Source organism: Rousettus aegyptiacus, unplaced genomic scaffold (genome assembly GCF_014176215.1).
Source record: "Rousettus aegyptiacus isolate mRouAeg1 unplaced genomic scaffold, mRouAeg1.p scaffold_m13_p_4, whole genome shotgun sequence".
Classification (NCBI taxonomy): domain Eukaryota; kingdom Metazoa; phylum Chordata; class Mammalia; order Chiroptera; family Pteropodidae; genus Rousettus; species Rousettus aegyptiacus.
In genome coordinates this window covers 20,613,380-20,627,970 of record NW_023416307.1, presented here as the reverse complement: position 1 = coordinate 20,627,970, position 14,591 = coordinate 20,613,380, and the positions used below count along the sequence as shown (strand labels likewise).

General features: G+C 34.5%; 1 protein-coding gene across 2 annotated transcripts in view; it reads right to left on the bottom strand.

Moving 5' to 3' along the window:
- Positions 1-2,292: 2,292 nt before the first annotated feature.
- Positions 2,293-14,591, bottom strand: part of GMPS (guanine monophosphate synthase) — a 57,561-nt gene continuing 45,262 nt past the window's right edge. For both annotated transcript variants that reach the window (XM_016138703.2, XM_016138704.2), the window contains exons 11-16: positions 13,529-13,644; positions 11,078-11,203; positions 8,753-8,868; positions 5,596-5,726; positions 4,834-5,006; positions 2,293-3,785 (exon numbers count right to left, since the gene is read on the bottom strand). In XM_016138703.2, coding sequence (XP_015994189.1) covers positions 3,684-3,785; positions 4,834-5,006; positions 5,596-5,726; positions 8,753-8,868; positions 11,078-11,203; positions 13,529-13,644 — 764 coding nt within the window. In that variant the 3' untranslated portion in view covers positions 2,293-3,683. The remainder of the gene's footprint in view (positions 3,786-4,833; positions 5,007-5,595; positions 5,727-8,752; positions 8,869-11,077; positions 11,204-13,528; positions 13,645-14,591) is intronic.

Below are 14,591 nucleotides of genomic sequence, written 5' to 3'. Positions count from 1 at the left end.
GAGGGATTCCAAACCTCTTCACTTGTCATTAAATGCAATGCTCAGGAAAATAAGATCCAAGGATGCCATCATTACTATTGTCAAAGCCTGCCAGTGTTGAAGAAGATACCGGGTTCCCTAAACCACCTCAGTAGGAACACTGAAAGACAAGGATGGAGACACCCAACTCGTATTCAGTTCCCTACTACAGTCTTAATTTGGGCCAATAAAAGGAGGATCCAGTGAGGTGAAAGCGAAGGTGTGTCCTCACTACGTTCCAGTGAGAATTCAGGAGAGAGGGGGAAGAGACCAGTGGAGGGGAGCAGTGTGGAAGGAAGAAAGAAGGGTACAGCACTGGGACTATGTCTCAGAGGAATTTCTGATAGTTCAGAAAATAATCACTAACGTATTGTCAGTAAAGAGAGGATTAACACTTTGGAAGTACATTTATCCCTGATGGTCAATTACACACTGATAACTTCCTGTTAAACCTTGCCTTGAAAGGCCTCAGAGAATTACTTCTTCAACGTAGCTAACTAAAAGCCTAGATTCTAGTTTCACCTCTGGCAACAATTAGTTGTATATAAATGATTATGAGAGATTTTTCACTAGTTTCAAAGCCAAAGCATATTCTGTAAACTTTCCAAAAACACACAGTAAAGAGATTGTCACTGGGTACATGTAGATGGATATTTTCCAAGTGACCTTGCTGATCTATACCGCAGCTTCAGAAGAAGGGTAATATTTAATTTTACAATGTATTTTGATGTTTATATTTGGCGCTTATCAGATGTTAAAAGAATTTTCTAAAAAAAAACTATTCCATTTCTTCATTCTGTTTCCTGCTATAATTTGTTATTTATAAAATAAGAATTTAGGGCTGGATTTGATGTTGTAAATTTAACCTGCCTCATCTTACAGCTAAAGAAACAGAAACGACTTGACCGAATTCACATAGCTTTTTAATGACAGGACAAAGTACTATCTAATCTGAATGTCTTCTTTCTCTAGAGGTTTGATTCAAATTATCTGGTAAAATAGGCTATCAGGGGATAAGTCCAAACACAGCGAGGAACAAACTTACGATTCCTGTGTGGCTACATGCATGCCCCTCTTTCAGGAGGAAGGGGCAACTGCGAGATGGGAAAACAATAGAAAACTATCTCCCAGATATATCTAAAGATTTCCTCTCAGAAGTTACGCCAGGCTCTGTTACTTCTGACATGGCTGACAATCAGAGATGGAATCATTAAGGTGGGAATTGGTATTTGGTTCTTAAAAATAATTTTGAGCTTGCCAATCTTAGGAACAAAAGATGCTTTCCCTGATCTGCTGTCCTTCTACAGGTACGAAGAAACAAAATATATTTACAGAGAGGTATCTCAGGTGGGTAGTGGATGATGGGGCTATAATTATGGTCTACCAAGGATATTTAATTCTGAAACTCATTAGGTAACCATTACTAAACTGAGCTTCTTCCTTAAGTATAAAATGGATTGCAATCTTATCATTTCTCAACTGCTGAAATGAAGTACTATGAAGGTATAGTATAGAGTAATACTGTATGGCACAAAGCAGAAAGTGCTTTGCAAAGGAAGAGAGGGTACTAAGGACTAAGAAATTTCTGAATTCCAGAAATTTTATTTTATTTTTTACTATATCATGTAAAGGTATGTTTCAGAGAAAATATTTTTCCAGTATTAAGTAGGGCCATATAAAAAAGGGTTTAATGAGCAAATATCAGGAAAATGTGAGGCTAAAAAAATGTAACAATTGTTTTTAACTTCAAAATTTCTCAGAGCTTTGACTATAATGTGTATCATGAATCTCCAAGATGGAAAGACAAGTGAGCAGCATTTTCCAAGCTTATAAGACCTAACCCTTTTTACATGGACCATCTTAGTGAGCAATGTTCTACAGAGGAAAAAAAAAACACACTGTTACTACCTATTCTTTCTATATTCCTATTATTTACTTAAATACAAAACCATGAGACACTTGCTAGAAAAGGAATTTTTTTCACACATAAAGATAAATGTTTGTAAATCTTTTCTAGGTTGTCTATTCCAGCTTTAAATAACATGATTCCAAATCTGTTAAGGCCAGATCACTAACATATATCCTCTTTCCAAAAGGCCACTATGAATACCTTATCATCAGGACAGAGAATAAACCCTTCAAGTTTTATAAAAGTCATTTGACTCTTTTGTCTCAAGTAAGGACATCTGTTACACAGACAGAAACTCTTCCCTTGATGGTCCAGCAACACAGTTTTCTTGTCCTCTGGGCCAGCCAGAATGAAAGGAAGACATCTGTCATGCATAATTTTATTGTTTATCTAACACTGAATCCTAAACAAAATTTTGAACCTAATACAAGATTTTGAAAATAAGAAGCAACAACCTGAAATAGAAATGGTATAAGAAAAACATGAACACCTGAAACTAATATGTTTTATGTCAATTACACCTCAATAAAAAAAATGGAAAAAAAATGGTAATGTTCTTAAACAGTAACAGCAGCTAAAATATTGAGTGGGAAGTGGTTATAGAATTTAAGTCTAACACTGTCTATTTTTATAGTGCTTATACGAATGTTTTAAAGGATCGAGTAGAAATTGGGGAAATGGCAACAAATCCTATAGCAGTTCTTGTCTTACAGCTGGTAGGTGGATTATAAGGTTTGGCAATAGCTTGCATGGCACAAGATTGGTCACAGTCTTCTGCTCGAGCAGTGGGTAATAAACCTGTGTATAGATTACATCTAAGAGTTCATTTTATAACTCTTTACTAGATGATATAAACCGTGGGCATGCATTTGTAAGCTGTGGTTATGCACAATGGTTTTCGTGGTCTAAAAGTTTCCCCTCTGACCATTTAAATGATATTAAAATGCTCAAACTTTATAATCTCTTCTAGGGAGAGAGCAGAAGAGTTTTATACAAGGCTGTGGGAGCTGTCAACATAAGGTGGGAAGGATAAAGCCTCTTACTTATAAGGGTGACAATCAGCAATATCACATCTACGTGCGACGCGAGTTGAAAACATTTTAAACTGAAACCACTCATAGTTTCTCCCATAGCTTTGATTATGATAAAATTCCAAAGTATTTCAAGAAATTCCTGGTGCTTCCCATCTTAAGGTAGCTTACATTTCATAGCGCCAGTGTAATCAGAAAAGTGGCTGGAACGGCCCACCAATAACCTTACCTGATATGTTCATCCATCCCCCAACCTCTGGAGGAATAAGGTTACTTACAGAGAAACTCAGTTTCTCTAAAAGGTTTACATACTAAGTCACAGCGGTTAAAAAAAGGGGGGGGGGAGGGGGGTTTCTAACAGTTCTTACAAACTGGCAAGGGAACAGAAGCCCATTACTATCCCCAAACTCACCCACCTTCACACATCGTCATTAACAGAGACATCAAGAGCAACAGTGATTATACACATAAAGAACAAGTGAGGCAAAGGCAAAGCAGTGTCAAACTGTCTGAGTGTAGGCAATGATGCTTTGATTATACCCGTACGAACTCTTCGGTCCCTTTTAGGTATCTCCAGCTCAGCCCTCAGGCCACAGAGCTTTGCTGTAGAGAATGCAGATGTGATGTAGCTGCTCCAGGGCTCTTCACAGCACTGCACGTCAATACTGGGAATGGTTTCTAATCAATTTAAACTGCACACAGTACTTAAGAGAACAAGAAGTTTATTACTCCCACTCAGTGGTTCCTGGGGGCTTTGATGTTAAGTCATACATAATTCGAGAAATACCAGGAATCTTCTTAATCTCAGTGACCATCTTTAACACCACCTGTTACAAAACAAAGATTATAAATAAAAGAGCCAGGATCTACTGCATGTCCAACAGACCAAGAGGGCTTATATTTGCAATTTGAAATTTAAATGTGATCTACTGTCCTCTATGTAAATGGGATGGTCTCTAATTAATTATATGTACTGAACCTATTTCTCTCTAAAGATTTAAGTGACAAACTCAGTCCCGCTCAAAGTGCCAGTCTACAAGTTATGTTTGTTACTGATCATCGCAAGTGTTCAGAAACATTTACAGCAATTTGGCACTGCTATGGCATCCAAACACATGATTTCATGTGTTTAAGCCAATGCTTCACAAACTATCCATGGCTAAAACATAATTCTGAGTCTACCAAGGTGGCACATAATGCACTAGAATAAGCAATCACTGACGAGTGTATAGGAGAAGCCTTGGTTACTTGACTGCACAGAGATTTGGCAAGTTTGAGCCAAAAAGAAAACAGACTCTAAGCTACATTTCCCAGCCTAACTATGCACTATAACCAAAACCTTGCGTTAGAGCACTGGTCCAATGTATAAAAACTGTGATTTTCATTTGATATTAAGCAAATAGCTCCTTTAGAAAATGTTGGTGGAGAGATAATACGAGAGAAAGATGGTGATCAAAAATGGAATTGCTAATGTCAGAGCCGTAAGCAGTTCATGGAATTCTGGCTATAATACCATCAATTCTCATCCTTATTTCTAACAAACTCTTCTTCATTCTTAGGGTTTCCTTCTTTACTTAGAAAATATTATTTATAAAATAGAGGTTGGTTGGCAAAATCAGATAAAATTATAGATTAGAGCTGGTTACTCTCCATATAGTAATCAGATATCTAGAGGGATACAATAAATTTAAGGCCTTTTTCTACTACAGTATACTAAATAATCAATTAAGTGGAGAGTTAAAAAAAAGAGCCTATCTCATGAACAGAAAACCAGCCCCAGGAATATCGACATTGTCATAGCCTATTCCAATCACCATATTATAAAATGTATGAGGTACTGAAAATGTAAATTAGAAAAAAATATGTAGAAGTTACCTCTACTGGGATTTCATTGCCAGGTGTTGCAGGTATACCAGTCATGAAATCACTAGTGATAAAGGTTCGAATAACCACAGATCTCTGGCATGAAGGCTGCTTCTGAAGTGGGTCCCGATCAAAATGTAATGGTGTCAAAATCACCGGCATCTGGCTGATCTTCCCAGCATACCCTAGAGAATAGAAGTTAACATGTAGAACCTATCACCACCCACGGAAAAGCACTCTCAGTTCACTCAAATCCTGGTTATTCATGGTAATTATATTCTATACTACAAACAATGAATTAGCAAATACTGAACCACTGCCTCTAGAAGAAAGGGTTCCTGGTGCTTAATAATGTGGACAGCACTATGTTGGGGAAACAAGGGTGGGGGGTGGGGGTGGGAGGGAGCATTTTAAACAGTGAAATGGCCAAAAAAAAAAAAAGGGCACAAAAATACAAAAAAGATGGCATTAGACACACTACAGAAAGGATGCTTGTCTACAGTAAGAGAGAGAACTAAAACAAGAAGTAGAGTACGGTCCTGTTCAACCTTAGCTGGGGGTATGCAAGTTGGGCAACTCAAATTTCCTGCCACTTTACACATGTCCACAGATGACCAAAGGGTGAATTACATTTCATATGGAAGGCAATACATAGAACTAACCATGGAAATGAAAACACCTAAAAATGAAAAGTTGCATTCTACTGGAAATCATAACGCCAAGCTTCCAAATTCCAGTTGGAGCATGCAGTGACAAACGGAATAAGCAACTTACCGGACTCCCTGAGAATGTTCTGGGCCTCAAAGTCAGCTTGACGTAAAGTACTGAGCACCCCTGTTGTCAAGAAAGTGGGAGTAACATCTGTAGGAGGCTCTTTAACTGGTGGGCCAAATATATAGACGACTCTAGAAAGCGGAAGGTGAAAATTATAGAGAAATTACATTTTAGTATGAAAAGCGAGGCACGCAGAGATAACATTCTTTCCATTTACTTAGGCCTCCTTTCCACTCACTCCAAATCCTCAAATGGGTAGGTTAGGATATAAAATTATAGATGGGTCTACGTTCTATGTATCTTCCTCAAAGTGTATTCTCTGGAATACTAGTATCTCAGAATGTGCAAAGATGTGTGTGATTACCACAATCCTCTTTTCATATAATATACTGGGTTGAAGAGTATCCCCAAAACTTCATACCTATCTGGAATCTCTGGGTGAAAATAGGGTCTTTGCAGACCCTATTTAATCAATTTAAGATAAAGTCATAACTGATCAGGGTCAGTTAAACCAATGACTGGGTGTCCTTCTAAGAAAAAAAATTTGGAAACACAAACGCAGAGGGAAAAGGGCATGTAAAGATGGAGACAGAGACTAGAGACATACTGCCCTAAGCCAACGACTGTCAGCAAACACCAGAAACTAGATGAGGCAAGAAAGGACCCTTCCCTAGAGACTTCAAAGAGAACATGGTGACACCTGTTGACACCTTGAGTTCAGAGATTTGGCCTCTAGAACTGTAATTTCTGCTGTTTGAAGCCTGCCAGTTTGTTGTAATTTGTTATGGTAGCCCTAGGAAATTAATACACCTAAGCCCGGGGAAACACTGAGTTGAACAGATAAGTAAGTTGTTTTCTGACAAAATTTCAGATATTGTAATATGTTAAATGCACAGGTAACCTCCAAGAAGAGACTACAGTGAAATTCCCAAACTTATTTGATCACTCGATCTTTTTTTTTTCACTTTGGGAAACACTGATCCCAAAGAGAGTTTCTCATTTCCACTTTATTAAAAATGTCACCAAAATGGACACCAAGACTTGGTATCCTACTATTTCTTTCCAAAAATAAAAACTGTCAACTACTTTAAGTAAATATCTGTTTGAAAGATATGAAGATACCTCACTGTTAATTAAAGTAGAGACTGCAACACAGCTTGAGGAAATTAGAATAAAAAAATTCAAGGGGAATCTTATCACTGATTTGGAGGCTGTTTCACAACCTTCACCCAAAAGATTAAAGGCCAGCAGGGTAGAGTTATGAGTGCCATCTAGCTTGCCCTACTCCAACTCCAGCCAGCAGGCAACCGTCCCTTTTTCTTTAGCCCTCTATGTCTTTAGCAAAGAAATAAATCTCCCTTGACAATTACCATGGTGAAGTTTAATGACGTTTTCCTTTTTTTTCTTAATATGTACTTGGAATAAAACAGCATCAGATCAAAACCAACACCATCACCAACTATTCCATTGCCTCCTTCCAAACATTCTGTAGAAGAAGGGTTTTGTCCCACAGAAAGTAAGGCACTAAACAATATAGTTCCTAGAGCTCAAATGATCCTTAGAGGAAGCAGCAGCTAGGCAAGAGAATGCCATGGACTTATTTTTGTCTTATCTCTTACAAATAAGAGTGGTCATAAAATATACAGAGATAAGTAGTCTCCCACATTGTATAGAACAGTAAAATTTGGAGTAGTCCTTTGTACAAAGACCCCATCATGTAAATTATGAAAAAAACTGGGAAAAATGGAAAACAATGTTAAAATATATTCCAATTCCTAAAAATGAGCTTGGCAAAGAAATCTAAAATTCATCAAGACACTTAAAAGGGCTTGCCAGGTTCATATTTTTAAATGTAGTTTTTTGTTACAGTTTAACTGTTAGAGTTTATTTTTCTCTTTTTGGGGGTGAGAGAAAGGTCTGGTAAAGGAGAGAGAGAAACAAAGAAAAAAGAAAAGATGGGCAGGGAAGCCAGCATAACAAGAGACAGAGATTAAGTTTCAGCAAAGATGAGTGCCTTTTGGCAAAAGAAAAACAGATGAAACTAAAAATGTTATAAAATGAAAAATATACTACTTATATAGTGAAAACAGTGGAGTCAAACTTAGTGAATATTCTGTATGATCAATAATACCTTATTTAAGTATTAACATTATTCAGAAGATGAATTACCACTATTTAACCAAAACAATTATCTCAATTACAAATTAACCATTATTTAAGAATAATTCATTTTTTTTCAGTGTAGTAACAGTGCTTCTGTATCTGGGGGCCTCAGGTTCAAGTAAGCCTTTTAATGGGCACATTCCCATCAGTAAAAACATGGCTTCCCTGTGGCTCTCTGTCCTAAAAGCCACACCAGCTGGCAGTTAGAAAACTATACCCACCCCGGTGGTGAACACCAACTGGTAGGTTTCTAATTTCTGCGGCAAACTTGAATAAACTGAAACATCAAGTAATTCTTTTTTGTTAACTACCTAATATCCACACACACACACACAAAACTAGAAAAGAGTGACTATGAAATAAGAATATTAATGAGCAATCTGGTATTAAACAAGTTGAAATTTTTGAACTATATATGGGATAATGCAAATAAGTATTACACATAGATTATAAATCAGCTGTTGATATAGCCAACCTAAGAAATTAATATGCAAAGTAAAGGAAAAGTGAATCTGAAAAACTAAATGCAAAATAAATTATACATATAGTTATTTTAATGATATTTGGTATACCTACTTCTTTTCTTTGATTTCCCCTGTGAGTATTATCAAATTAACCAAGTCCCTATTGGTAATTCTATAATATTTAGATATTTTTTCAATTCTTTTGGAATAAAACATGTTACGATCAAACCAATAGCTAGTATAAGCTGCTAATTTGGAAGACATGTTTTAAAACTGCATTTAGTATTGTATATTAAAATAAAAACCTTTTGTATGTTTCCTTTAAATAAATAAACAAAAATTTAATATGCAAATGATTGCATTGTGCAAAAGGAATAAAACACAAGATATTATTAAATGTCTGCTCAAAACTGTGACCCAAGTGCACATCTGTATCTACACTTCAGCCTTTTGGTCTTTCACTAGTGGAAAGACCTTAAAAAATAGATCCTTCCAAAACACCTCACCCCCACACCTACTGCAGAACGCACCTGTTAATGTTGTGACACATGCGAGGTATAAGCCTAGCCAGGAAAATAAGAGATTCCCAGTCAGGCTCATCTTTGCTGGAGATTCCACAGACGTAACTGTAGGAACGACAGTCTCCCTGAAAATAAAAATGTAACCAATAATTGTTAGTGGTTTTATCGAAGTCAAAGATGGATTGGAAAACATTTCATACATGGCGACATCATTAATAGTATTTTTTTGTTTTTTGAACAAAGGTTTGTTTAAATAAAAGTATACATCAGTACTTCTCTAATTATATAAATAAATCCTATTTAAATCTCATATAAATTCTACCTAAATCAGTTCAGACATAAAGAAAGTGCTATGCAGGGACGAAGCAATTGAGGAGATGGTTTTATGAACATTATAGATGTCTAACCAATGTACTGTATACTTGAAACTAATTTAAATAAATATTTTTTTTTTTTTTAAAGAAAGAAAGTGTCATGGTAATTTCAAGAATTTATTCAACACATGCCAGAGGCCCACTGGGATTTCATTCCAAATACTTGCTCAACTGAGGACGACTAGTGTGCTTAATTTGGCAGACGAGATCTGCACATGATTAGGTGAATGAAGAATTCTTAAGTTGGAGATAATTTCAAAAATATTCAGTTGATTTTTTAAAAAATAAGCTTAAAATCTTAATTTAAAAACAAGTAAATAAAACTGGTAATATTATTCCTTTATCCCATTTAACCCAAGTAATTTGCTTTTTTAAAAAAAATCGAATTAAACTAAAAAGCAATTTAAATAGATTCATTAGATAACTATCCAATATCTGGTATACTGAAAAAACAAGAATTCAGACTATATGAATGCTAATTTGATAATATCTATCAGAATTTATCATTTTAATCCAGGAAATGATCTTACAGAAGCACATAAGTAACTGCTTAAAGAAATAAAACATTATTTGCTGAAATGTCTATAATAGTGAAATACTAAAAACGGTTTAAATGTCTACAGGTAGGGGAATAATTGAAGTATGATATAATCACATGTGGAAAATAAGGCAGCAGTTAAGAATAATCTATTGGTGTGAAAAGATACTAAGTTCATAATGTTTGGTTAAAAAGAAAGGTGATGATGTACATCTAATTCCCTTTTATTTTCTTTTTAAAATAAATGTATCTGGAAGAACACAAACAACACAAATGGTGAGCAAGAATAGAAAAATTATTTTTAAATGTACTGCATTTTTTTCTTACAATTATGATTTGTTTTGGTATTTAGAAAATAAACTTTATTGCTTTACTAACCACGAATTCAATTGCAAAACTTTATTGCTTTACTAACCACGAATTGCTTCCACACCCTCCAAAGGGCTTAGAGACTAAAGTTAAATATCTAATAACTAAAAATACTTTCATTTTGATGGCAAGAGTAGGGAAACTAAGTAAGATTCACTTTTCAGCCACTTATCCAACAAATTTAGGAAAAAGAGTATACTTGTTAAGTTTTAGGTGAATAATCTCTAAATAAAACAGTTCATTTTTTTCCCATACATAATTCTACTCTAAGAGGCCATTATATACACATTAACCCAATAATTGGCACTCATACCATTTTGAGTTAAATTTTAACATCTTTTCTAGTTTTCATTTAGCTACAAACTAAACAAGAAACCTTCCTCTTCCCTAACCTCCCAAGCTTCCCCCCAAAAAAACTTATGTGAGAATCATAAAGGAGAAATTAATAAAATCTAATTATGAATAGCATTTTAAAAGTGAAAACTATATTATCCTCGCATGCTTTTACAATCGGAAAGATGCAACAATAAATACAAAAAGTGTTAGCTGTACACTATCACAGCTAAAACAGAGAGGACATGTTGAAGAAACAGCACTGGTTTAAGGGATACACAAACTGAGAAAAAGACCTAAGTGGTGTAACATATTCATCTGGGGACCTTCCGCAGTTAGAGACTTGTAAAGTCATAGTATATTTCATACAAAGAAGTATAATGTGGATATGACCACTTGGTACCACCAAGCTACTCTTCAAGGCAGAAACAAGCAAGCCAACCCCATAGCAAACTACTCTTTTAAGTTTTACTTTTAGAGATGACAGATGTTCCAAAACTACAAAATCTCTGACCGAATATACAGTTCTTATAATATTATTCACTCCATAAACATTCCATAAAACACTGCCTTTTAACTTTTCTAAAGTTGGTATATATACTTTCATATTTCATTTTCCCATGTCATTTTCTAGACTTGATATATATACTTTCATATTTCATTTCCCATGTCATTTCCCATGACCTGTATGTTACAGGTCAATGATCTCACACAACTCACCTGCACACCTACAGTTTTAATTGGCAGCAGGAAGGCATTCAGTGAATGCAGACTTGTAATTTGCATCAGTTTCTCCTGATCCTCTTCTGTCGTGCAGGCTTTGACTCTTTGTAACAGAGTATGTGGCTGAGAAAACCAAAGACAGAGATTCCTTACCATTTCAAGAAATAAGATACTCATTCTTTTGGCATGTATCCACACTTATTGGTTTATAGCAAGAAATCCTATCTGGTATTTCTCTTTGACTTGAGTGCGCTACACAGCATACCAGAATTTCACTCCTAAGAGGTAGGGCTATGAGATGTCAAATATCAGGATAAGAAATACAGATTTTATGTTCATACATCTAGGCTTTAATCCTCTGTCACCAGCAAGGGGCATATCTCACATGAGTCAAACCTTCTCATTATGTCTAATAAAACTTGTTGCTATAAAGTCAATTTTGTCTGGAATTAATCCACCTACTTCCTCTTTTAGATTATTTGTCTGGTATATGTTTTTCCATTCTTTTACTTTCATCCCTTCTATACCTAGGTAAAGAAACTATAGTTAGTTTTACTTTGAAATCTAGTTTAACAATTAATGTCCTAACTAGAGATGATAGTCTTTTTAAATAATTGTGAGTTAATGACATGGTTAGATTTCATGCTACCATTTTATTCAGTAATTTCTATTTCAGTAATTTCTATTCTTATGTTTCTTTCTCCTTTCTTACCTTCTTCTGAACTAATGACTTCTCCCAACTCATTTATTTCCCTTTTATTGGTTTTGAGGTTAAACCTTCTATTTCTCTTCTTTTAGCAGTTCCCCTGTGTTAACATGGATATTTAATAAGAGACTCAATCGCTCTGAGCTCTGGCAAACAATACGAGCATCTTTAAAGGCCTAACTCCAATCAATCCCCTTGCGCTTTTACATGCTATTTTAGCTATATATTATTATATATTTAAAATAAACACCAAAAATTACAGACCACTATTTACAGACCATGTTTGCTTCAATTTTATCCATTTACCATTCTTTCTCCTGTCTCAGATCTTTCTCTAGGAATCCTTTCACTTCTCCTAAAATCATTCTTTAAAACAGTGGTTCTCAAACTCAGCTGCACACCCTCAAATTACTTGGTATTTTCAGGTTCCACCCCAGATTAAATTAAAAAATTCTAGGGAGAAGGGAACCAAGCATAGTATACTTCAACCCGCACCCCCCAGATGATTCTAATACACACCAAGGGTTGAGAACCACTGCATTGGTTCCTTAAATAATAGATTGATGACAGCAAATTTTGTTTATCTAAAAATGTTTTTATTTTGCCCTGGTTATTAGAAGCTAGTTTCTGTTCACTCTTGTTCACAATTATTTTCTCTCGGCACTCTGAAGTCTTTCCTTTGTAGCGTAATCAATCTTTTCTCTGCAGCTGCTTTGTCTTTGGCAATCTGCAATTTTGCTAGGTGTCAAATTCTTTTCCTTTATTCTTATGGAGATGTGTTATGTTTCCTGAATCTGAGGCATGGTGTCTTTAACCAATGTGGAGGAATTTAAATACTTTTGTCTATTATCTCCTTCTGGACACATATTAATAAGTTGACTTTTTCATTCTATCCCTATTTTCTCTTTGCTGCTTTGATCAGTTTTCTGGATAATTTAACATCTGTCTTCAAGTTCACTCATTCTTTCTTTAGCTGTTTTTAATTTTCATTTCTAGAACTAAATATTTTTTCAAAGCTGCCCAATCACTTTGATAGTCTCTTATCATATACCTTACTCTTATTATCAATTGCTTCTATTGATATGTATTTTATATTGTCTATCTGCTAATTCCAGTATCTGAAGTGTTTCAGAATTTTGTTCTGCTAGTTTCCACTAGCTCTCATTCATGATGCCTTACTTCTATGTTTTGAAATTTTTACTCTAAGCTCATATTTATTGGAACTGTATCTATGGAAATTCTCTGAGGCCTGGCAAAAGATACTCTAAAGAGGATTTACATTGCTTCTTGCCTGGTATCTAGAAAGCACCAAGGTCCACTTTAAATCTCAGATTTCTTAGCTTGAGGTTTTTCAGGCCACACAGATTATTTAGGCACCAAATCTACAAAAGGACTGAAACACTTTTCCATTCATTTTCAAATTGGAGTTAAAATAATTTTCCTTACTTTCTTGCAACATATATAAAGTATTTTAGAATACTCTTTCATATCTAGCATTTTTAAGGATTCGAGGTATCCAAACTGCTGTATGGCTGGAAAGAGAAGCCTGCATTTAAATGTCTCTGTAGCCTATTTTCTTCATAGTCATTGCAAAGTCTAAATTACTCTAAATTTTCAAATAATGAAACCCTAATAATTTCATTGTGAATACTGAAGTACAACAGAAATCCATTTAATTCCTTATCTTGATTAGCTGTATCTGTTGAGCTCCTATAATATATAAGTATAATGTAAATTATTACCTTTTTAACACTTGCAGAAAAATCGGCTACTATTTTCAAAATATTGTTGGTTTCAGGAAAGTCCTTACAAATATAAGGTTCTTCAGCACATATTACTCTGATTGCCAAGCCAGGACCTAAAGAGAAGAGTAACAATGGTCTTTAGTATAAATTTTATATTTAATATAAAAATGTTGCTATCCTCAAATATAAACTCTTTCTAAAAATTAAAATCCAAGTGCCATTTTAAGTTTTTTCCAGTTTGAGATAATTGACACATCACCATTGCAAGTTTTGTAAACTGTTTAATTTTAAATGTAGCTATTAGTTTCATCCATCTCATTATTACGTGTTTCAATTCTCTTTATCAATAATTTAATTTCAATCTTGTTTTTGATAGTCCATGTATTAAGCGTCACAAAATTTTCCAGTAAATATTTTTAATTCACAATATATGTGCCAATATATTTAAAATTTTTAATAAGGGAATTTTCAAACATACACAAAAGTAAAGAGGACAGTATAATAAACCATCTTATCATTGATAGCCCAGATTCAATTACCAATTTAATTTTAAGAAGAAGAGTATACTGCTTAAAAAAAAAATATCACACATACAATGCAAGAGTGTTTAATTCCAAAAGATGTGAACTGGTATTTCTATTTCACCAAATACTTGAAAAAATAAACACACAAGATGGGCATGAATCTAAGAAAATGAATTCTGTTGCTTTACTATAGAAACAGAAAAGGTATCCCTTAAGATGCCTGCTTAAAGATAAAAACTTAGTCACGTCCATCAATTCCTCAGTTTCATTTCTTACCTTTAGAGTAAATAGCTTATTTAAGATGAGTAGTATGCCTAGTTTTATTTTTTAAGCAAAAAAATCTCTTTTCTAATGAAATCTTACATAACAGAAAATCAACATAAAATAGACTAAAACAGTCAAATGAATCTACCTGAAATGTGAACCGAGAACAGAGGACCACTTAGCCTCCTTCCATTACATTCATACACAATCCTTTGCCAATACATAGATTAAGAACTGAACATTTAAATTATTAGATGTGAAGTTTATTGACA